The 24,536-nt window shown below is 44.1% G+C and overlaps 1 protein-coding gene and 1 long non-coding RNA gene across 2 annotated transcripts; one reads left to right on the forward strand and one right to left on the reverse strand.

The window, feature by feature from the left end:
- Positions 1-1,102: 1,102 nt before the first annotated feature.
- On the forward strand, positions 1,103-5,002 carry LOC129626201 (uncharacterized). Its single transcript, XR_008701820.1, has 3 exons — positions 1,103-2,483; positions 2,782-2,907; positions 4,629-5,002. It is a non-coding gene; the product is annotated as an uncharacterized LOC129626201 (long non-coding RNA).
- Positions 5,003-10,693: 5,691 nt separating this feature from the next.
- LOC129626202 (DNA replication complex GINS protein PSF1-like) lies at positions 10,694-24,431 on the reverse strand. The gene is made up of 5 exons (XM_055545386.1): positions 24,197-24,431; positions 14,598-14,648; positions 13,776-13,892; positions 12,681-12,755; positions 10,694-11,004 (listed from the first exon to the last, which is right to left on the reverse strand). Exons 1-5 carry the CDS (start codon positions 24,395-24,397, stop codon positions 10,936-10,938), a joined length of 513 nt encoding a protein of 170 aa, XP_055401361.1. The 5' UTR covers positions 24,398-24,431; the 3' UTR covers positions 10,694-10,935.
- Between the last annotated feature and the right edge of the window lie 105 nt (positions 24,432-24,536).

The raw sequence follows: 24,536 nt of genomic DNA on the forward strand, positions 1-24,536 counted from the left end.
CCAGCGACAGGATACAGTACAGAGAACCTCCGTTTTGCAATGCGCCTGTTACAGATGACCATCAGCAGATTCCCTTCTCCACGATTTTAAACACAGCCCTTCTGCTTCATGCAGCTAGCTATGCGCGCCCCAGCTCCCCGTGTAACATTCTGCCAAACACCTTCATCAGCTCAGGGAGGGCTCAGGGCTAGTGAAGGGCTGACGCATGATGAGGGCTGCAGGCTATCTGCATTTCTTCCAGCATTTATTTTCGCTCCTGGAGGACTAGAAGACTGCTTAATTGCTTTTCAAACAGCTATCATGCCCTCCTAGCTTTACAGCTTCTTCCAGAAGATGATTACAATGGTCTATTATTTTTCAAGCAAAAACAGCACTCCCTCACCCCTCGGTAATATATGCACTGTCAATTTCAATAGCGCCAGCTGCCTTTACCTGACATGGCTCTCTTGCCCCCTTTATTCCCCCTCCTTTGCTGTTGTCAGCCTGTTTAATCTTTCTGGGAAGAGCTTCTTAGGCACACAATTATATTTACAGAGTCTCTGTACACTTGTGGATACAATTAAAATGTAAACAGTGCACATTTAGCTTAATGTTGACATTTCTCATTCCTTAGAGGAGGAATTTACTTAAACATTAATAACTAAACGTGCAACGGACTTTCCAAGCTGAGAAGGGGAGAAAGGTGCACCACGGATCTCTCATCTGGTAGAATTGTGGGTTTGTTTAAAAAAGATATGCAAATGGAGACCTACTTTCACTGTTCACTTTCATGCATTGGAGAAGGAAATGGCAACCCACTCCAGTGTTCTTGCCTGGAGAAGCCCAGGGACGGCGGAGCCTGGTGGGCTGCCCGTCTATAGGGTCGCACAGAGTCAGACACGACTGAAGTGACTTAGCAGCAGCAGCAGCAGCTGAATTTGAAATTGGTTACTTTATCTCATAGTGGAATCATATACCAATGTAGACTTTTGAACAAAATCCAAAGTTAACCTCTGCTTGTCTTGGCTCATGGCTTGAAGGGGCTGGTGTGATTTTTTTTTTTTTTTTTGAAGTTGCTATTGAATTTAAATTTAAAAGAAGGAAGACAGTCTTGCCCTTCTCTGTAAAAGCTCCTGCTTTCATGTGACAGAGTATTACAATTTTTTAAATTGACAATCTGAAAAAAAGGAAAGCAAAAGAAGGCTAAGATACACACTAGGAGCTGGAATTTGGGTTTGGGTCCTCCAAATCCTATACTCGCACCTTCTCCCCTCCTCCAAAAGGTGAAAGAACAAAGTGAGTGGCAAAATATCAGCTCGGTTAACCACTGGGCAAGCATCCAAAGCCTGGAGAAGGAAATGGCAACCCACTCCAGTATTCTTGCCTGGAAAACCCCATGGACGGAGGAGCCTTGTGGGCTGCAGTCCACGGGGTCAAAAATAGTCTGCATGACTGACACTATCACTTTTTTACTTGCAAGCGTCCAGTGATGCCCCCATCTCCTCATACAGGGCTTCTGCACCATAGGCAGGGTTGAAGAGTGAGGCTCAGATGGGCAACCAGGTTTCCACATTCTTGCTTCCTCAAGTCCTGGTCACCTGGGTCTGTGGCACAGGATTCAACTGACTGTGTGGACAAATGGTGGAGCCCCCTCAACTTCGATGGAGAAGTCACAACAATAGACAGGAATAAGAGCAGGTGCTCCTGACACCTGCTCTATGACATCTGCATCTCTTTGCATGATGGCCTTTTTGGTCAGCTGAATTTGCTCTACACTTCCAGGCAGTCTGGATGTACTCCCTAGAAGGAGTGTCACTCCCTTGGGCTTCCCTGGTGGTTCAGTGGTAAAGCATCTACCTGCAAAGCAGGAGATGCACGTTCAATCCCTGGGTTGGGCAGATCCCCTGGAGGAGGGCATGGGAACCCACTCCAGTATTCTTGCCTGGAGAATCCCATGGACAGGGGAACCTGGTGGGCTATAGTCCATAGGGTTGTAAAGAATTGGAAACAACTGAATCGAATTAGCACGCAGGCCCACGGAAGGATCCCTTAACCAGTGACTGAAAGCGTTGGTGTATTGTTTAACAGCACTTCACCCTTGGAGGGAATAACTCCTAGCTGTATCTATCAGAGGTTCCGAGTGAAACTGAGGTCCAGGTGCCTACAGGGATGACTGTCTTGATAACAAACACTTCGTGGCTGTCTCTTCTCCCCTGTCACTTTCCCACTCCTCTATCTTGATCCCTGGAATCACCTCTCTAAGAAATTACTTCTACTCCTATCCTTGTTTCTGGGTCTATTTCTCAGGAAACCGAAACCAAGACAAAAAGGATAGACGACTAGTTCCATCCTTAACAGGCAGACCCCCTCCAGAGAAGCTGGAAGCAAAACTGAATGTAAGAAAGCCTGGCGTGCAAAGATGCAGGAGGTGAAAAAGAAGGAGCTGGCAGAGCCATACGTCTTATAAGCCCAGCGGTCCTCATGCAGGAGTAGGGCTTGGCGCAGTGAGTGTCTTGGCATCTGACAGTAATATTTACAATCCCTTCTCCGCTCAAGGAGAGATGGCAGAAGACAGGGTAGTAGAAGGTTGGGATTCTTCCCTTCAGGTTCCAGCCCAGCCCACTCCTAAATAGAGAAAAGCCAAAATAGCTTCCCTTCCCAACAGCTCAGGTTTGTCCCAAGCTTTTCCCACTTCAGAAGGGCAAGCATTCCAAGCTGTCCATGGTCAGAACTCCCCATAAGCTCCCATCCCTGCAGGGAAGACAGAATACTATTTGACTTCCAGACCCGCATCACTTTCAGATTCATCATGGTAGGACTTACTATTCAAACAAGATAGTTCTTTAATTCCTCCTCTTCCTGGTATGAACACGACTCTGAGCTACGAAAAACGTGTAGTGGAGCCTTTGGAGTGTGTTTTATTAAAAGGTAAGATTATGCTTGAAGCAAAGGTTAGGCAAACATTGGTTTAACGCCCTAGTACTCCACAGGCAGGGAACATTTTCTCAGGTTGGGAAGCTGAATAAAATGGATTCTAGGTTAAGAAAGGTCTTTACTTAAAGGGCAAACCAAAATATAATCAGAAAGATTAAAACAGCTTGAAACAGGTATTTTAAAAAAAAGGAGGGGGAGAAGACTGGTTTTAAGTGGAGATCTGTTTCTTCTTTCAAAGTCTCAAAAGTGCATGTGTCTGTTTTAGAAATACAATTATTCTCAAAGACAAGTGTAATTGAAGGAGTGCAGTTAGATTGGTCCTCGGCACAGCCTCAAATTTAAACAGGAGAAAAGCTCCCAAGGCCCCCTTCCCAGCACGACCCAATTAAGTGTCCTGCTCCTTCATGGCACCTGTTCCCGGGTTCAGATTGCCAGACCTGAGTCCCATTTCCCCAGGGCACAGGTGGGCTGGGGATGAGAGCAGCTGCTCTTAAACTTGTTATGGGCCAGAAACCTGACACTTCACAGGTACACTAGCACAGCTGCTTTTCTGGCCGAGGAAGGCATGGCTAACCGCTTACAGGGGAAGACACCCAGGTGTGAGAAACTCTTCGGTTTTCTTAGTGTCAAGTATAATACATCACCAAGCCTTGAAGCAGTCACAATACACATCTGTCCAAGGACCAAGTGAATGAAGAGGCAGGGATGTCGTTTGGCGCTTTCCTGAGCCTCTGACCACACTCTCCACAACAGGAAGTTCCAGCACCTTTTCTCAACTTCATCTGATTTAATCAAAGCCATGCAGAAACTTGTTGGACTTGTTACCTGTTATAAAAATGATGTTCTGACATACCCGGATTTAACAAATGGTTTTGCCACTCTGAGATTTATGGTGGGCAGTTAATTTTTCCTAGATTCACTGGTACTGGTTAAATTTTTGAAACACTGCTTTGTGCTGTGCTGTGCTCAGTCATGTCCAACTCTTTGTGACCCCAGGGCCTATAGCCCTCTGAGCTCCTCGGTCCATGGGATTCTCCAGGCAAGAATACTGGAGTGGGCTTCCAGGCCCTCCTCCAGGGGATTTTCCAGACCCAGGGATTGAACCTGAGCCCTCTGCATCTCCTGCATTCCAGGAGGATTCTTTATTGTTGAGCCATCAGGGAAGCCTGAAACACTGTTTTAGTGGTTGGTATGTAGTCGCTGCCCTGAAGCTCTTTGAATGCCCTTTCATGGGCACCCTCCCCTCACAGCTCCTCCCCTGGGATCACCAAGACCTCTAACAGTTACAAATTTAATGCCCAGAACTGCATCTGTCCTCAGGACTCTGCTCCATTTTGAGGGCTGCAGCACTAATTTAGTGGGACTCCCCTCTCTGTCACTTCCCTTCTCTCTAGGATCTGGCTCTTCAAGTCCTCACTGCCTCATTGGCTCTCTGATAGCTCAGACATATTTCATATACTTTCTTCAGCTTTTCTAGTTGTTCTTGGTGAGAGTGTTGGTGAGCAATAAGCCAGTCTATCACTGCTAGAAGCAGGAATCATCTGTGGACTTTTTATGTGAAACAGACAAATCACTATTCGATAAGCTACTGGGAGTTTGGTTATTTGCAGCCCAATGAATCTCTAACTAATAAGCACTGCTGGACTTTCCTGGTGGTGCAGTGGGTAGGAATCCACCTGCTAGTGCAGGGGACACAGGTTTTATCCCTGTTCCAGGGAGATGCCACACGCCATGCAGCAACTAAGCCCCTGTGCCACAACTACTGAGCCCGCACATGCTGTGACTACTGAAGCCCTTGCACCTGAAGCCTGTGCTTCGCAACGAGAAGCCTGCACTTAATGAAGATAATCCCTGCTCATCACTGCAACTAGAGAAAGCCCGCGCAAAAACAACGAAGACCCAGAGCAGCCAAAACGAAAATAAACAAATAGCATTGCTAGGACCCTGACATGTGTGTGATACAATCTCATTTGAGTTGTGTGATAGCTTTGGCATGTGGGCAAAAGGAAGGGGACTGAGCAGACTGCTTGATGGGAATAAAGAATTATAAAGAATCTTGGAATAAGTAAGTACTTCAGGGTGATCAGAGAAAGATAACCTAGGTTTCTTCATTCTGAAAAAAAAAAAAAAAAAGGGAAGAGATCCATTAAATGTACTAACAGGATGAAAGGGTTATTAGAAAAACTTTGGAAACTGCTGAGTGGTAATATTTCTAAGCCAGTTAATAAGGTGCTGGAAACCCAAGAGGAAGGCATTTCGTCTTAGCTTTGCCATTAAGCACAAAGTCCAAACTTTCGGCACATGATTTATAACCCTGGGAGCTCTGCAGATTTCATTAAAAAGTGCTAAATAAAGCCTGACACTCTCTCCCAAGCTGTCCCATGGCCCAGAATATGGAGAGATAAGGGTCTTTTTCCAAGGTCAGATTCCAGACAGCAGGGAGCCGTGGATATGAGGTTAAAGGAAAAACAGCACACACACATACCCCCCACACGATATGGGCAGTTGGTAGGAATAATCTATCTAACTCTCCAACTCTCAGTGAAGGATTGTATTTTCCAAACATGGTTCCATTATCGTGTCCCACCCACTCCACATACTCTTCTTTCAATGGACACAGATTCTCCTCCATTGAGGGGTGGGTCTCTTTTCCTCCTTCATTTTGCATCCAGGTGGTGGACGGATGCTATGCGACTTCCAAGAATAGGTCATAAAGAGCAACATGGCTTTCACTGGCCCATTTGGGATCCTTGACCTGGGAATCCTGTTACCAGTCACATGCAAAGGCCACAAACCCAGCCTTGACCACCGATCATCAGTATCAGCGGCAGCAGCCATGTGAATGAGCAAGGCTTCAGGAAATTCCAGCCCCTAGCCTTTGAACTGATCTAGGAGCTCAAATGCAGAGATGCGCTGTCCCCATCAAGCACTTCCCCAACTGCAGGCTTATGGGCAAACAAAATATTGTTTTGAACCATGAAGCTTAAGAGCGGGCTGTTGGGACTTCCCTGGTGGTCCAGTAGTTAAGAATCTGCCTTGCAATGCAAGGGACACTGGTTCGATCCCTGGTCCGGGAGGATCCCACATGCCACAGGCAACGAAGGCTGTGCTCCACCGGCACGAGCCAGTGCTCTAGAGCCGGAGAGGCACAACTACTGAGCCCATGCCCTGCAACTACTGAGGCCCAAGTGCCTAGAGCTTGTGTTCCACAACAAGAGAAGCCACTGCGATGAGAAACCCACACCCCACAAGGAAGAGTACCCCTGCTGGCTGCAACTAGAGGAAGCCCTCACGCGGCAACAAAGACCCACCGCAGCCAGCAAATAAGTAAGTAAATCTTTTTTTTTAATTTTTTTTTTTTTAAGAGAAGGTTGTAATACAGCAATAGCAAGCCCTCCTTCTTCCACTGCTCTGAGTGGTAATGCTTACAAGAGTTGCTCAGATCTCTCTCATGACAGAGAATGTACTCAAAAAGACAGAGTTTACCCAAAACATGAGCTGATCCAAATGGACCCACGAAGGCAAAGTTTGGGGTCTTAACAAAGCCTCAACTTGTCGCGAGGTATTTCCTTACTGGAATGATTGGCAGAAATGCCAACCTCAGCCTTTTAATGATCCTGGGTTTAGTTTCCTTGTTGGTGGCTTTATCGAGAAAAAATTAAAGATAAAGCAGTGAAGGGCTCTTTGACAGAGACCACCAACTGATTCCCTAGATCTGTGTTCTCTTTCCTTCAGTAGCAAGTTCCTAAATCGTGGCAGCATACAGACCACTCAGAATGAAGGTTCCTGTTGTAAACCTGTGGTGCCTGTATCCTCCATCCCCCACCTAATCTCAGCGTAGCTTGTGCAGACAGGTCCACACACCGGTCTCCTTACCTGTTTTCTTCTCTATGCCATATTCATTTGCTTTCTCTTCTTTAATTAAAGTAAAAATTTGTACCATTTAAAAATCAGTTAATAATCATTTTAGAGTATAAAAGTTGAGGGTTTTTTTTTTTCTTAGTATATTCACAATGTTGTACAACCATAATTACGATCTAGTTCCAGAGGATATCAACCAAAAAGATACCCTGTACCAATTAAGCAGCAACTCCCCATTCTGCCCTGCCCCTAGCCTTTGGCAAACACTAATGGCACCCCACTCCAGTACTCTTGCTTGGAAAATCCCATGGCGGAGGAGCCTGGTAGGCTGCAGTCCATGGGGTTGCTGAGAGTCGGATACGACTGAGCGACTCCACTTTCACTTTTCACTTTCATGCATTGGAGAAGGAAATGGCAGCCCACTCCAGTGTTCTTGCCTGGAGAATCCCAGGGACAGGGGAGCCCGGTGGGCTGCCGTCTATGGGGTCGCACAGAGTCGGACACGATTGAAGTGACTTAGCAGCAGCGATCTGCTGTGTCTCTACAGATTTGCCTATTCTGGACATTTTCTATAAATGAAATTGTATAATTATGTAGCATTTTTTGGTCTGTTTTTTTCACTTGATATTTTCAAGGTTCATCAGTGTTACAGCATATGTTAAGTATTTCATTTCTTTTACTGGTTGCATGAGATCCCATTGTGCAGATAGACCACATTTTGTCTATCTGTGGATTAGTTAATACACATTTAGTTTGTTTCCACTTTGGAGCTATTATGAATAATGATAGTGTTAACATTCACCTGCACGTTTTGTGTGGAACATGTTTTCATTTCTCTTAGGTACAAACATAGTGGAATTGCTGGGTTTTATAGTAATACTATAACTTTTTGAGGAACAGTCAAAATATTTTTCACAATAGGTGTGTCATTTAACTTTCTCACCAGCAATGTATTCCAATTTCTCCTCATCCTTTCGAATACTTACTATTGCTATTATTTTTGTATTTGCAATATGAAGTAATATTTCAATTTCCCACTTTCCTTCTTCCGGGAAAATTATTTAAAATAACCACTTAGAGTTGAGCCAGAGAAAAGTCTGTTACTTCCATCACAACCAGTTTGTAAGTAACAAGTGCTGGCTACCCTGTCCTCTAGTTCTGGCTCAAGTGGGAGACTGCCTTCCCCTAGCTCATTGTGTCCCTGCCCCCATTTCTGGGATTTGGAAGCAATAAATCTTATAACTTTACTTCCTTTATGTGAGTATGTTGAAACCGTGCTTTCAATCAAAATGACCCTGGGGTTTTCACGTCCTCAGAATGGGTACCTGGATGCTGAGGGAGTTACTTGCCAACCCACTTTGTGCCTCCTTGTTCAGCAGGTCATGATCTGTGTATTTTTATATAAACAAACAAACGAATAAATAAATTTTATTTATTTATTTATTTTTGCCTGTGCTGGTTCTTCCTTTCCGCTTGGGCTTCTCTCTAGTTGCAGGGATTGGGTGCTATTCTGTGGTTGTGGTGTGCAGGCTTCTCAGTGGGGGGGCTGCTCTTGTTGCAGAGCACAAGCTCTCAGGGCCAGGGGCATCATTAGTTGTGGCTCGAGGGCTCAGTGGTTGTGGTTCCCAGGTTTTTGAGCATGGGCTCAATAGTTGTGGCACCCAGGCTTAATTGCTCTGTGGCATGTGGGATCTTCCTAGACCAGGGATTGAACTGTATACCCTGTATTAGCAGATTCTTTACCACTGAGCCACCAGTGAAGCCCATGATCTGTGTATTCTTAACACACAGATTGGGTTTCCAGTGCAATTTCCTCCCACAACTTTTAGTGTGAGCCAGAAGTCCAAGGGAACATTTCATGGAAAGATGGGCTCGATAAAGGACAGAAATGGTATGGACCTAACAGAAGCAGTAGATATTAAGAAAAGGTGGCAGGAATACACAGAAGAACTGTACAAAAAAGATCTTCAAGACCAAGATAATCACAATGGTGTGATCACTCACCTAGAGCCAGACATCCTGGAATGTGAAGTCAAGTGGGCCTTAGAAACCATCACTACAAACAAAGCTATTGGAGGTGATGGAATTCCAGTTGAGCTATTCCAAATCCTGAAAGATGATGCTGTGAAAGTGCTGCACTCAACATGCCAGCAAATTTGGAAAACTCAGCAGTGGCCACAGGACTGGAAAAGGTCCGTTTTCATTCCAATCCCAAAGAAAGGCAATGCCAAAGAATGCTCAAACTACTGCACAATTGCACTCATCTCACACGCTAGTAAAGTAATGCTCAAAATTCTCCAAGCCAGGCTTCAGCGATATGTGAACCATGAACTTCCTGATGTTCAAGCTGGTTTTAGAAAAGGCAGAGGAACCAAATTGCCAACATCCGCTGGATCATGGAAAAAGCAAGAGAGTTCCACAAAAACATCTATTTCTGCTTTATTGACTATGCCAAAGCCTTTGACTGTGTGGATCACAATAAACTGTGGACAATTCTGAAAGAGATGGGAATACCAGACCACCTGATCTGCCTCTTGAGAAATCTGTATGCAGGTCAGGAAGCAACAGTTAGAACTGGACTTGGAACAACAGACTGGTTCCAAATAGGAAAAGGAGTTCGTCAAGGCTGTATATTGTCACCCTATTTAACTTATATGCAGAGTACATCATGAGAAACGTTGGACTGGAAGAAACACAAGCTGGAATCAAGATTGCCGGGAGAAATATCAATAACCTCAGATATGCAGATGACACCACCCTTATGGCAGAAAGTGAAGAGGAACTAAAAAGCCTCTTGATGAAAGTGAAAATGTAGCGTGAAAAAGTTGGCTTAAAGCTCAACATTCAGAAAACAAAGATCATGGCATCCAGTCCCACCACTTCATGGGAAATAGATGGGGAAACAGTGGAAACAGTGTCAGGCTTTATTTTTCTGGGCTCCAAAATCACTACAGATGGTGACTGCAGCCATGAAATTAAAAGACGCTTACTCCTTGGAAGCAAAGTTATGACCAACCTAGATAGCATATTCAAAAGCAGAGACATTACTTTGCCAACAAAGGTCTGTCTAGTCAAGGCTATGGTTTTTCCTGTGGTCATGTATGGATGTGAGAGTTGGACTGTGAAGAAGGCTGAGTGCTGAAGAATTGATGCTTTTGAACTGTGGCGTTGGAGAAGACTCTTGAGAGTCCCTTGGACTGCAAGGAGATCCAACCAGTCCATTCTGAAGGAGATCAGCCCTGGGATTTCTTTGGAGGGAATGATGCTGAAGCTGAAACTCCAGTACTTTGGCCACCTCATGAGAAGAGCTGACTCATTGGAAAAGACTCTGATGCTGGGAGGGATTGGGGGCAGGAGGAGAAGAGGACGACAGAGGATGAGATGGCTGGATGGCATCACTGACTCGATGGATGTGAGTCTGAGTGAACTCCGGGAGTTGGTGATGGACAGGGAGGCCTGGCGTGCTGCGATTCATGGGGTTGCAAAGAGTCGGACACGACTGAGCGACTGATCTGATCTGATACACCTAGGTGAAACTCTTCCTCAATGTTTAAAAGAGATGAACATCTAACAAATGTTTACTTTCATGAAACTGAAACACAGGATAGTATTTTGGGAATTGTAGGAACGTTGTAACTACAGATACAGCTTACTACACAAAAGGGAGAATCCTGTGCAATAGAAAAATCAAACCTCTTGCACGCTGTGAGGACAGAATGAGAAGATGGCAGTATACGAGCCGGGAAGCATTCTCTTTAAGCACAGCATCTGCTAGAATCCTGATCTTGGACTTTGCTCTAGAGCTGTGGACAGCAGAGTGGGTGTGTGTGGATTCTCTGTATGGCCAGAGTGCAAACTCTCTTTTGAGAACCGATACTTCAAAGTACAATCAGACAACACAGATTCACAAATATGTTTACCATGGAAGGTAATGGAATTATATTCAGAAATGAAAAAAAGAGAAATTAACATCCAAATGAAAAGAAAAAAGAAAACAAACAAACCATACTCCTCCGCCAAACATTCCTGCTTAAAGAATGTCTCCATTTTAGAACCAAAAAGCAGTGGGCCTTGGGGAGGTAGAGAGGGAGGTGGAGAAGTGGCCTTGGTTGGGTGCAATCTCACACCAGGAGGGAGTCTTAGCAGCCATCCGGCCAGGGGTCATGACAGCACATGGTCCAGAACGCCTTGTCTAATCAGCTGCTTGCACTTCCACCGAGGCAAAAAGTGCTGAGGGGAGAGGGGGAGGAAGAGAGAGGAATGAAAAGCATTTTAAAATACATGTTGTGTCATTAAAAAGCAGCAATGCACGATGAATATTTCAAACTGCACCAGTGAAGTAGTTAAAGGCTAAGCTTAAGTATATTTGCTATTTTCATCAACCAAAATCGATGGTACTTAGAGCTGTGCTAATATCTGAATTTTATACACAAATTCATTCCTTGCTTAAGTTAAATTTAAACTAAAGACTTATGAATTCTAGTAGGTATTCTCCTCAGTGCTTGCATTTTAAGATTTAAACACAGGAAAGCCAGGTAGGTGATCTGGGCCACGGACCATAAAGGGTGTGGCAACAGTTCGCTAAGAAGGCAAACAGAAGGAGTGTCTTCTCCATTAAACCTCTTCGAGGATCTATGTCTGAACGGTCAATCCTCTTCTAACAGTGCAACTCTTCTCCCATATTTTTCAAGGATGAAAAGTCTTTGTAACCCAAGGATGCTGGCCACATGCTGTGTGTGAGGAAGGTGGTGCCCGGCTAAGACTCATCCTCCATATCTGCTGAGAGCACACTGCTCTCATTCTGAGGTGGAATGGCATCTCCTGGTCTCATTCCCTCCCAAACAGCAAGGCTTAACACAAAAGGGAACATTTATTAAATTCTGGTATGGGGAGGTGCAGGGAGTGAGGCAAGAAGACTTTTTAAGCTCACAGGTGACCAAAGAAATCTCAAAGACTAGACAGACATAAATACTTGAGTAAAAATGAAAAACAGTGTATTAGAAAGTGCAGCATAGAGAAATCTAGAAAGGAACCGAAGGAGCGAGTACAGCAAGTACTCAAGGAAGCGGATGCCATTTCAGCAGCACCGTGTGCCTGACAGTTCTCTACAAACTCAAAGGCCTCACGTGGGACCCACGACCAAAGAAACTCCTGCCAACCAGTCCTGAAGACCCATGGGCCAAGGACTGATGTCTAACTTAACTGAATTTTTAAGTCTTACAACTATGAAATGCAAGGAAAGAAAAAGAAAAGAAAATGATGGAGTTGTTCACTGAACAGTTTTTCCAATGTCTACTAAAGACATTTGTTTTCATTTCTGTGCGATGAGAAACATGCCCCATAGAGTCAAGAATAAAGGACTGTATGGCAGGAAAATGTTTCCCTATTAGTATTTCACATTATGTGGGTGATCTATAACAGATTTTATAGAAAACCTATTTCAGATGTGCTCAGACATGTTAGAAGCCCCTTGATGTCCACTACAGTAGATGATGCTTTTAAGTTACTCCAGTTTTACAGACTGATACTGAGAGACAAAGTCTCATCAAGAGGAAGGCTTCTGCCCACAAACCCTAGAATCCACATGCCACAGAGCCCACATGCCACAACTACCAAGCTGCTGCCACAAAAGAAGCCCATGTGTCTAGAGCCTGTGGGGAGCGGGCAGTCTGACTACACCCATTATCCATACATGATGTTCAAGGGTCAACTGTATTATCCCTTTCTGACTACATGCAATGTTTGCTTCAAGTTTTTAGAAAAAGGATAAAAGGATATTTTATGATAAACTTAATGCCTATGACACAAATGATCATCGCAAGGTGGCATTTAGTTTGCTACTGATTCCAACATTTCCATCATTCGACACTCTTAGAAAATTTAAAGTATCCTAAGACAGTAAATACCTGGCTATGTTTTTTTAATAGCACCGAAGTACCATCCTCAACTTCAAATTCTCCGTAGTCTTTTAGACACCGCACCTGAAAAGAAAAACTGATGTTTTATCATATCTAAATTATTTTTTATTATGGAGTAACCATCAAGTCGGAGAAGACAATGGCACCCCACTCCAGTACTCTTGCTTGGAAAATCCCATGGACAGAGGAGCCTGGTGGGCTGCAGTCCCTGGGGTCGCTAAGAGTCAGACACGACTGAGCGACTTCATTTTCACTTTTCACTTTCATGCATTGGAGAAGGAAATGGCAACCCACTCCAGTGTTCTTGCCTGGAGAATCCCAGGGACGGGGGAGCCTGGTGGGCTGCTGTCTATGGGGTTGCACAGAGTCGGACACGACTGAAGCGACTTAGCAGAAGCAGCAGCAGCAACCATCAAGTAGCTGGGCACTGTACATGTACCTACAGTTCTGATGGGGAGGAAGAAAAATGCCAAATCAATGAATATATATGTAGGTCAGCACGGACAGCAAGGAAACTGAAGGAGATGTCAAAGAGAGTTTTGGGTTGGTTTTTCACTTTGATTTCATTTTCTTTTAACAATGTGTAAGACGCTTACATGGTTCTAAAGTTAAAACTTTAAAAACAGATACAGCCAGAAAATTTTAATTGTTCAATCCTATTCCCACCACCACCTACAGGCAAAGTTTTGGCTTGGGTTTATGTTTCCTCTCTTGTTTGTGCTTTGCTTTATTGTGCTTCTCTAATATTGATTTTTTTTTTTTTTTTACAAACTGATGATTTGTGTCAACCCTGCATTGTCAGAGAGCAGGATTTTCTAAGCAATAAAATATGTATATAATGCTAAGACATACTCAATAGACAAGTATAAGCGTAACTTTTACATGCACTGGGAAACCAAAAGATTTGTGTGACATGTTTTGGTGAATATTTGCTTTATTTTGAGTCAGAAACCAAACCCATGGTATCTCCAAGTTATATGCCTATATACACTAGTATATATTCATATACCCCCTCCTTTGGACAAAAGTAAGCCCATTCTATGCATTAAAGAAACACCCTTTTTTAAAAAAAGATATACTTACTTCTACACATAGGCTTTTCAGAGGTTTCATATTCTGTGTGATGTCCAAACCTTGGTCTCCTGCCAATGACCTCATGTAGGTAGCAACGGACTTTTTGTAACCATGGAACCAGTCCATCTGGAAACATAAAGATGGCTATTTGACAAAGCTGTAAGAAAATAAACTTGCAGAAACTGTACACTAAGCCTTTCAAAAACAGCACACATGCCCACATGCATGTTTACTATGACCATTCATTCCAACTACAAATATTATTGATTGCCTATTATGAACCAAGCACTGGTACCTAGAACAGTAGGTATTGGTCATTCTGCATATTGGTACCTAATAATGCAGAATGATATACCACTTTCAAGGACTGGATGATTCAGTATTATAATAATGTTAACTGATCTATAGATCCAAGTCATTCTCAATCAAAACTCCAATTGTTTAAAAATATCAAACTTGACAAATAAGACTAAAATTTACATGGAATTCAAAAAGCCAAAAATAGTCAAGACACTTGAGAAAGAAGAACAAAATGGGAAAACTTACTTAAGAAGTATTACAAAATTACAATCATTTAAGCAGTATGAAATCAGTATAAGGACAAACGGACTAAGACAAAAGAAAGCCCCCCCCAGCACCAAACACACACATGCAACTTGGCTCGTACATTATTTACAAAAATCTATTCCACTACCGTAGATATCTTGTGAAAAATAAAACAAGATAACTCCGAAAAGACTGTACAGAAAAACATCTTCATAATCTTCTCTAGTAAAGTGTGTGCGTGCATACATACACACATACACCCCCTCCCTCAGGTTTAATACTCACAGAATGACTCACAAGACCCAGGAAAGCACTGTCCTGATGTCCACTGTTGTACTGTAGTGAAAGGAATACAAATTAGAACCAGCCAAAGGAAGAGACACCCAGGGTGAGGTCTGGGAGGGTCCCAGATGTGAAGCTTTGATTCCTCTCCCTGAGGAATCAGGACACACCACCCTCCCGGCACACTGCTGTGGAACAATGCACATGATGTCATGGAAACCAGGGAAGCTCACACAACCCTCGAGTGTCACGCACAGGCTGCATCGATGGATCAAACTATGACAGACTGAATCACAGGTGACGGAGCCCTACTTCTAGCTCCCCTCTCCTCTCTGCAATGATATCAAGAGGCTAAAAGTCTCAAACCTGAGGGGAGAGTGGGAACCTCTGAATTTGCAGCCAGTTGGTCAGAAGGGAGAGTGGCCCTGGGAACCCCCAAACCATAGCTGGTATCTGAAGTCAGGGCAGTCTTAGCCTATGAAGTTTGGTCTAACTAGGTCGTTAGTGTCTGAAGTCACTGCAGCAGTTGCTATGAGCTTCACTTTGCAAATGAGGCAATTTAGACACAGAGAGAGATGGAGTCACCTGCCTAGGATCTCACAGAAGCAGAGCCAACATTTCTACACGAGTTTCTTGCCTTAAATCCTGTGTCCTTAAATCCTGTGCCTCAGTGACTGGACAAATCAAGAATTCATCACACATATTCACAAAGATAAGCAAAGTACATGTGTGCCTGCTGAGTGTCTTCAGTCGTGTCCGACTCTGCGACCCTATGGACTGTAGCCTACCAGGGTCCTCGTCCATGGGATTCTCCAGGCAAGAATACTGGAGTGGGTTGCAAGCCCTCCTCCAGGGGATCTTCGCAACCCAGGGATCGAACTCGCATCACTTACGTCTCCTGCACTGGCAGGCAAGTTCTTTACCACAAAGGCCACCTGGGAAGCCCCAAGCAAAGTATGTACACACACATATTTTATGTAAAATCTACAAATAATCATGCCAGTTTTGAACCCTACTGATGGATCTCTAGCGACTAACATAATGGGACCCTTTATTTTGTTAATAGTAGTTTTCCATACAGCATTTAGAATTAGTCCTACCATTCTCAAACAGACCAAAAACTACTGAAAAGCAAATGTTAAAACAAAAAGACAAATACTATAAATACTATTACAGAAGCTGAGCCAGAACCTCAGCCAGTTTCTGAATTTACAAATTTGAACAAGAGTGCTAACTTACTTCTTCAGCAGACATGTGCAATTGTAAAGCACTTGGCAAGACACTGCCATAATCCCACCTGAGGGCACTAATCCGAAGCAGCCGGTCATATCTAGACCATTAACACAGCATTGGAGCAGAAGTTGTCTTGATCAGGAGAGGCTTTAGACTGAACCACCAGAAGGTAACACGTGGACTTTGATTTGGTGCTGGAGGCAAACAAACCACTGTAAGAGGACACCTTTGGGACAATAGGGAAAAGAGGAATAGACTGGATGGATGCTGTGAAGGGATGGTCACTGCTCTAGGCATGAGAATTGTACAGTGGTCATAGGTCAATTCTACAGTGAGAAAAGGCCCCAAAGGTCCTTATTTCTTAAAGATGCATACAAAACTATTCAGTGGTAAAATGTCTCATGTTTAGCCTAGACACATAAAACAAGATGAAGCAATTATGGCAAAATGTTAAGAACTGTTTGACGTATATGATGGCTCCATGGGGGTGGGGGTTGTAATATTATTTCCTGGTTTTAAGAATACTGCAATTTTCCATGATAAAAAAATGTTTAAATGGAAACAAAGAGAAAATTAAGAACACTCATAAAAGAGAGACATCTCCAAGAATTCTAACACCCACTGGGATGGGAGCCCTCCACTGCTCCCTGCCACCCCCACAAACACAGAGAAGCTCACAGGTGGGCTCCAGCGCAGCGCTGATTTCTTAGCAAAAACCAGTGTCGAAACTTGATGGCTGGTATCAAATCACCTCGTCCACTTGACTTTGCGTTATTCCTGATAAGACATTTAAGGAAAAGAATGCCTATTGAGTACAAGTCAAATTTTCAAAGGCAGCTAACAACTGACTCCATACTTGTAGTTAGCCATTTGGGTTAGTAGTTAACCTACCTAAATAGTTCTTAGCTCTGCCTCCACATCAGAGCTTTTGCTAATAGGATAAAATAGAAAAGTCAGGGAATTCCCTGGTGGTCCAATGTTTAAGACACTGCACTTTCACTGCTGAGGGCACAGGTTCAATCCCTGGTCAGGGAACTAAGATCCTGCAAGCTGTGTGGACAAACTTAAATTAAAAAAAAGAATTTAAATACCTAACTAATTTGCCTAGGATCACACTCCCATTCTTGTGTTTAGCCATGTGACACATTGGGTTTTGCACACTGATTAATTTCCATTGTCTCCAAAAGACAAACTTTTGCCTCATTTTTTGGAATCCCTTTTTCATGATGGGATAAGAGATTGAATATCACGGTGCATAAGATTATGGCCTCATCATGTTCTCATCCCATGGAGTCCTCTTTCTTTTTTTTTTTTTTTAATTTTATTTTTTAACTTTACAATATTGTATTGGTTTTGCCATATATCAAAATGAATCTGCCACGAGTGTACACGTGTTCCCAATCCTGAACCCTCCTCCCTCCCCATACCATCGGAGTCCTCTTTCTATGGTATTAGCACTTTCAAATCCTCATTCCCATAAAGGGAGCAAAGGACTCTAAAGTCAAATGCTCCTCCACTCGTCCAGGAAATATTTCTTGATCTTCAACCATGTGCATGTTTGTACTTTAGGGTCCTTGACACAGAGAGGGAGAACATTTTGGTTTTCCCCTATAAAATATATGTCTCCTTAGATATCAGACAAGCATCACCCTTTCCAATCAGATCTACAATTGTTTCCTGGGTGTGGTGTTTCAGTTTTGTACAATGAAGAGTTCTGGAGAAGGTGGTGGTGGTGATAGCTGTATGACACTATGAGTGTTTTGAATACTCTCAGTGGTATGTGTGCTCAGTCACTAAGTCGTGTGTGACTCTTTCTGACCTCATGGCCTGTAGCCTGCTGGGCTCGTCTGTCCATGGAATTTTCCAGGCAAGAGAACTTGGGTGGGTTGCCAGTTCCTTCTCCAGGGGATCTTCCCGACCCAGGGAATGCACCTCCTGCATTGGCAGTCAGATTCTTTACCACTGAGCTACCTGGTGTGTACCTTTACCACAATTGAAAAAAAAAGGGGGGGGGGGAACAAAACAAAAGGAGGTGTACAAAATTACTAAGTATCTACTTTGCAGTTTTAAAAGGAAAGAGATAAATACAAAATGTATGTGTCTGCTCTAGGCCCTGAAAATAGAGATAAATATATGTTCCCTGTCTTCTAGATCTGTACCATGTAGAGACGTACATGGACCATGTATATAGATGTACCATGTCTTCTAGATCTGTTCTAGACACTTCTGCCACTCTACAAACGTTAGATTTATTCTCCACACTGCTTACAATGTGCTCTTGATTATCATGAAATAGCACATATAAAATACACCAAACTTAACATCAAAGTTCTTGATTAAGAACACAAGAACTTCCTTAAAAAGTCACATTTCCACATGAACAATTAAATAAGAATAGATTTCTTCTGACAAAGAATTTTAACCAGAAACTGGTAATAGTGACTGTCCTGCCCAGAACCAAACTAGGAGGATAGGGCACAGAATTCTGGATCCTGAATTTCCCCATGGTACAAATACAGGAAAATCATTCCCTTACCGGACCAAGGCCTGTTCAGTCACCTCCTAAACAAGTGTGTAAACGGCTCTCCTTTCCCCTAGTCTGGCTCACCCCTCCTGTCACCTCCATGACCACCATGCTTCCTCTCAGTACCACCATCCACTATCCACATGGGGCAGGGGGTCCTCAGAACACAAACATGCCACCACCAGCCCCACATGCTCAGAAATCTCCCCTGGTGTTGCCCTTGGCCTGCTAAGTTCCAGCCAGACTGGCCTTTGGGAATGACCAGGTCCCTGGGCATCCCACCCTCTTTCAAGACTCAGGGCCTTTGCACATGCTGTTTCCTCCAAAAAATGCTCTCTGCCCACAGTAACTTCGTTGCTAAAACCCACTTCTTCAGGCTCCAGCTGAAGAATCTCTTCCTCAGAGAGAATTTCCAGGATTTCTCAATCTACCAATGTTTTCAGTGCATGACTCTCTCTTTCCCAGTGTGATGTTTTCCTTCATGGCAGGTACTCGGACACGCGTTACCTGCATTTAACCTCTGCCTTCTGCAAGACACTGTTGAGGGCCACGGGGGCAAACCTCTTGATTCTGCTGTTTACAACTGAAACACCAGAGCCCTTTATCAGCTCAAAACTGCTGAGTGCTTATCTGTTGCATGAACAAATGAAGGACTTGGGAACCTGAGTGCAGGACTTTCCATTTCCCTTACATTTACTGCAGACCTCTTGCGGATAAGTTCCTCGTTCATGAGTATCTATCCTTAAATACACTGCAAAGTGTTCCTACTGTTCTGTGTACTCCACACACCCTAACAACACGCTACTGATTTCTATGCCCAACTAGCTGATGAAAACACTACCTAACAAGGCCAGGGACGAAATCTCAAGTTGCAGACATACTTTTCTCCAGGATGAGCTCTCAATAACTCAATTTTCCTCCAGCAGTCAGTAGTCTTCTTCACCCAATCGCAGGTCCTCTGAAGTCTGTCGTTCAGCTCAAATTCTCCTCTGTGCCAGCTACCATGCTTGGCTCTATACAGTCTGCAATTCCAGAACCCTCTAGCCTACCAAGCTGCAGTGTTCCACAGCACAAGTTCCCAACCAACTTCACTCGAGCTTTCGGAAGTCACTGCTACTCCTGCTAAATTTGCAGACTGCCTGTTCTCCCTGTAGACCCACTAAGACCTCACCTGATGAAAACAAGCAGAGGAAACAACACACTTCACTCGTCAGGTCTGTTACTTGCTCCTAGGTCATCTCTTTCGCATCCACCCTAATTCCTTTCAAGTCACACCAGTCAGACAAGAAGTATTTATCGAACAGCCACCGTGTGCCAGCACTATTTGGTCCCTAGAGACATAACAACCATTAACACAAATCCTTCTGCTTCTGTATAGCTAGGGTATGATCAGGCTCACAAAGAATTAAAGAAAAAAAAAATCATATCTAAAAACTAATGTTAAGATGATCTGACATCAATATCACATTTCTTAAACTGTTTTAAAAGATCAACTTACCAACTTACACATCAGGTAGGTTTTGCTCGTATAAAGCTGTCATCTCCTCCAGAACTTGCCTGAGTCCATCCTCCTGAAACATGTAAAATTACCCCACCAAGTTTGTAGCAATACTCTATGCTTATGTACCTTATGAAAAACCAATAGTCCTTCCACACCTACTAAGATGGCTATAATGACATGTGTTGGAGAGGATGGGGAGAAACTGGAACCCTTGTCCAGTGCAGGGAGGAATGTCAAATGGTACAGCCCTACAGAAAACAGCCTTGTGGGTCCACAAAAAGTCAAATTTCGAATTCCCATATTATCCAGCAATTCCTTTCCTAGGTATACACTCAAGAGAACTGAAAATCTATGTTCATATAAAGTATGTCTATTCAATGGAATATTACTCAGTCAAAAAAACGTGTGCTGATACATACAACAACATGAACTTTGAAAACACTGCTTAGTGAAATAACCCAGACACAAAGGACAAATATTGTAAGATGCCACTTATCTGAAATGTCTAGAATAGGCAAACTCACAGAAACAAAGTAGATTAGAGGCTACCAGGCTGAGAGGGTAGTTACTGCTTAAAAGCTATAGAGTTTATCTGGAGGTATGAAAAAACTTTGGAAACAGGGGTGCTGGTTGCACAACAATGGGAACATAATTAATGCCACTGGAGTGGACACAGAAGAATGGTTAGAAATGGCAACATTTAAGTTTTGTATCATTTACCACAATTAAAAAATATAAAAAGGAATGAATTACTAACAAAATACACAATCAATATAGTCATTAAGGATACTCTTAAAGACACTGTACTGAGAAGTCAGACAGAAAGGAGTACACACTGTATGCTTCTCACTGGCCCTGTACAGAAAAGTTTGCATGTACAAACTGGCATGCTGACTGCAGAAATACAATAAAAAAGACAAATATAATCTGCAGGGGAAAGAAAATCCTTGGCTGCAGATGGGAGGTAGCCAGTGCCACAGAAGAGAAAAGGGAATCCTTGGGATAGCAGAAATCTTGGTTGGGTTGCTGCTTACAAGGATTGTATACATTTGTCAAAACCCTATTAAAACGTGTATGGTGTTGTACATAAATTATACCTCAATAAAGCTAATGACAAAAACCCAATAGTCTACAGAAGTAATAACACAAGACAAAAGCATGGAAATAACTTATTATTTATTGGAAAAGGATCTTAAAAGGTTACTACCAAAAAAAAAAAAAAAAAAAACAAAACCAAAACAAAAACCTACACACTGCTAGGAAAACAGAAAGGCCAAAGGAGTTTTTCTGCTACCTACTTTGGCAAATTTCTAAATATATTTCCCTTGGAAGGATAAAAACATTAGAATTATAAAATTCATAAATGCTACATAATGTCTGTCAACAAGCAACCCCTACACCTGAAACACTGTAAGTAAACTATATTTCAATTAAAATTTTTGCCAAACAAATCCCCAATAATGCTGTAACAATGACAATCAGGAAAAAAAAAAAAACCACCTCAAAACAAAACAATGATAAGCAACTCATCTACTGTTAGAGCAAAAATAAATGCTTTAGCACTACGGGTATAACTACAAAATTACACTATTCAACGCTGCTTGGATGTAAGAAATGATTTCTAATGAAAAATGAAAGCATGACTTGTACCTACTTTTTCATCAACTAGTTAAAAAGATATCATGGAAAAGTCTGATTTACTAGAATTCAATTAAATATTCCGTTTATCACAAATATTATTTTAAGGGACAGCTGAAGCTCTTGCATGATTAGGATATCAGCAGGTATATAAAAGACAAGTATGAAATAAACTTGTAAAGATACAACTGAGTTTTCAGTTTTAAATTTTTTTTTTTTTTTAAGACTTAAAATTTTTAAAATTTACACTGGGAATTGCATCATTTTGTGCTCCCACCTCCAGCTGTAAGCCCCTGGGAACTCAAGATAATTTTCCTAAAGACTCAAACGATGATCAGTTCTGCAGATACAAAGTGCATCATTCCAATTGGCCAAACACAGCACCTAACCATGAGGGATTCTGGAATGAAAAAGGCAGAGTCCCTGCCCTAAACCAGCTACCATCTGCCAGGGAGGAATGATTCTCGAAAGCATGTGTGCGTCCAGGGTGTGAGGGGTCAATCAGATCAAGACCAATTCTTAGTCTAACCCAGCTCAGCTGTCCCAATGGCCAGCCCCCAAAGGCAGCCAGGACTGCAAGAAAAGGTGCACCGACGCCCTCTAAGACCCAGAAGAGCCAGTGATTTTACACTTCTAAGTTCACCCCTGATTCCCCGCCTCCACCCTGCTGCTTCCCAAAGTGGGAAACCAACATTCAAGTCTGAGCGAAATAGACAGCTGGCCTCACACTCTGAAAAGCCAGCACCTGTGGGCACTGTCTGTGCCTTTGGGCTCCTTTCTTCCCACGTGGCCAAGTCTTCCCACCCTACTGGGGACTTATTGGAAAGACTCCACCCTCCTCAAACATCTGGCTTAAAACTCAGCATTCAAAAACTAAGATCATGGTATCCAGTCCCATCGCTTCATGGCAAATAGATGGGGAAAAAATGAAAACAGTGGCAGAATTTATTTTCTTGGGCTCCTAAATCATTGCGGATGGTGACTACAGCCATGAAGTTTAAAGACCCTGGCTCCTTGGAAGAAAAGCTATGACAAGCCTAGAGAGCGTTTTAAAAAGCAGAGATACCACTTTGCAGACAAAAGTCCCTATAGTCAAAGCTATGGTTTTTCCAGTAGTCATGTACGGATATGAGAGTTCGACCATAAGGAAGGCTGAGCACCAAAGAATTGATGCTTTTGAACTGTAGTGTTAGAGAAGACTCTTAAGAGTCCCTTGGACAGCAAGGAAATCAATCCAGTCAATCCTAAAGGAAATCAACCCTAAATATTCCTTGGAAGGACCGATGTTGAAGCTGAAGCTCCAATACTTTGGCCACCTGATGTAAAGTCCTAACTCACTGGAAAAGAACATGATGCTGGGAAAGATGGAGGATATGACGAAGGAGAAGGGGGCTACACAGGGGAGATGGTTGGATGACATCACTGACCCAGTGGACATGAATTTGAATAAACTCAGGGAGACAGGGAAGGACAGGGAAGCCTGGCGTCGTGCCTCAGTACATGCGGTCATAAAGACTGGGGCATGACTTAGGGACTGAACAACAAATGCCCCTCTGAGTACTACTTCTCCAGTGAACCTCCCGCTGTGGTCTCCTAACTTTTTAGATAAGGTAACTGCCTGAAGTTGCAAGAATAACAGACTGGAACTGAAGAAAACTGTTCAAGTTGCGGCTCCGCTTCCAACAGCTGCAAGTTCAGACAAGTCCTTTAACTTGATCCCTGATTCCAGTGGCTCAGTTTCCCCATCTGTTAAATGGCCCAAGTGTCAGACTAAGTGCTTTTGAATGTTCAAAACAAAACTCACCTTACCCAAAGGCTCTTCCTGCTGACCGCCAGATGTTTACTCTGCTGCCTGAGAGAAGCCTCCAGAGACGCGGTCCCTCCCCTCCCCCGCTACTCCTCTCACCTCCACCCCTGTCCTTGTACCTACAAGTCCTGTCGTCTCAGGACACGGTGTTCAGTGACCCCCGACCGGGCTGTTGACCACATCCATCTCTCCTGCTGTCTATTATTCCCCACTCAGAACCAGTCTTTCTTCTATCCGATCCATTCCCCAAAGTGCTGCGTGGTGCTTTAGTCCCTAAATCGTGTCCGACTCGTGCAATCCCATGGACTGTAGACTGCCAGGCTCCTCTGTCCACGGGATTCTCCAGGCAGGAATACTGGAGTGGGTTGCCATTTCCTTCTCCAGAGGATCTTCCCAACCCAAGAATCAAACCCAGGTCTCCTGCATTGCAGGCAGATTCTTTACCGACTGAGCTATGAGGGAAGCCCCTTAATTACTGGGGAAGCCCCTTCATTAATGAAGTTAAAGACGCTCAGTCTGACTTTTTGCGAAGTCTGACTCTCTGCGAGAGTCCATGCCAGAATACTGGAGTGGGTAGCCTTTCCCTTCTCTAGGGGATCTTCCCAACCCAGGGATTGAACCCAGGTCTCCCCCACTGCAGGCAGATTCTTTACCAGATGAGCCCCTAGCGCTCTAACAGCTATCTAAACACAGAGTAATCCCATCGCTTCTCTGAAATGCCTTGGGAGTGAAGAGCGAGCCTCCCGCCCAGAGCCCCCTTGCTGCCCGCCCTTCCCCGGCGGGGAGGGGAGGGTGTTTGCATGGCCGGCTCCCCGGGGGGGCTACACTCACCGCAGCCCTCAGGGCGCGGCTCTAACGCCCGGGCTACCCCGTCCCCACCTCCCCGGTGTAACTCGCACCTGAGCTCCAGCAGCCCGTCTCCCGGTCTCTCCGCGCGCCACCGGGGCGAGAGGCCCACCGCGCAGTCCGCGCGCACAGAGGCTTCGAGGACGCGGGGCGGCGGGGGTCGCTGAGGAAGTGGCGGCGTCCCCGGCGCGCGGGAAGCTGCCGAAACCGACCTGCCCACAGCCACGGAGTGGAACCACAGGCACACCCGCCATCTCGCACGCGGTTGTGCAGCTGCAGAGCAGCGGCCCGGGGAGACGCCCGCCCGCCCCCGCCCTCACGGCGCCCCGCCTCAGGCAGCCTTCCCTCGGCCGCGCGGGGCAGCTCCCGGGCCGGCTCCACGGGCTTCTCGCA

The sequence above is a fragment of the Bubalus kerabau genome, chromosome 13 (genome assembly GCF_029407905.1).
Source record: "Bubalus kerabau isolate K-KA32 ecotype Philippines breed swamp buffalo chromosome 13, PCC_UOA_SB_1v2, whole genome shotgun sequence".
Lineage (NCBI taxonomy): Eukaryota > Metazoa > Chordata > Mammalia > Artiodactyla > Bovidae > Bubalus > Bubalus kerabau.

Coding starts and splice junctions, on each gene's coding strand:
- LOC129626202 (XM_055545386.1), bottom strand. CDS start 24,397: ATGGCGGGTGTGCCTGTGGTTCCACTCCGTGGCTGTGGGCAGGTCGGT. Junction 14,649..24,196: donor GACGGGCTGCTGGAGCTCAG/GTGCGAGTTACA, acceptor CTTTCACTACAG/TACAACAGTGGACATCAGGA. Junction 13,893..14,597: donor TGGGTCTTGTGAGTCATTCT/GTGAGTATTAAA, acceptor TTATGTTTCCAG/ATGGACTGGTTCCATGGTTA.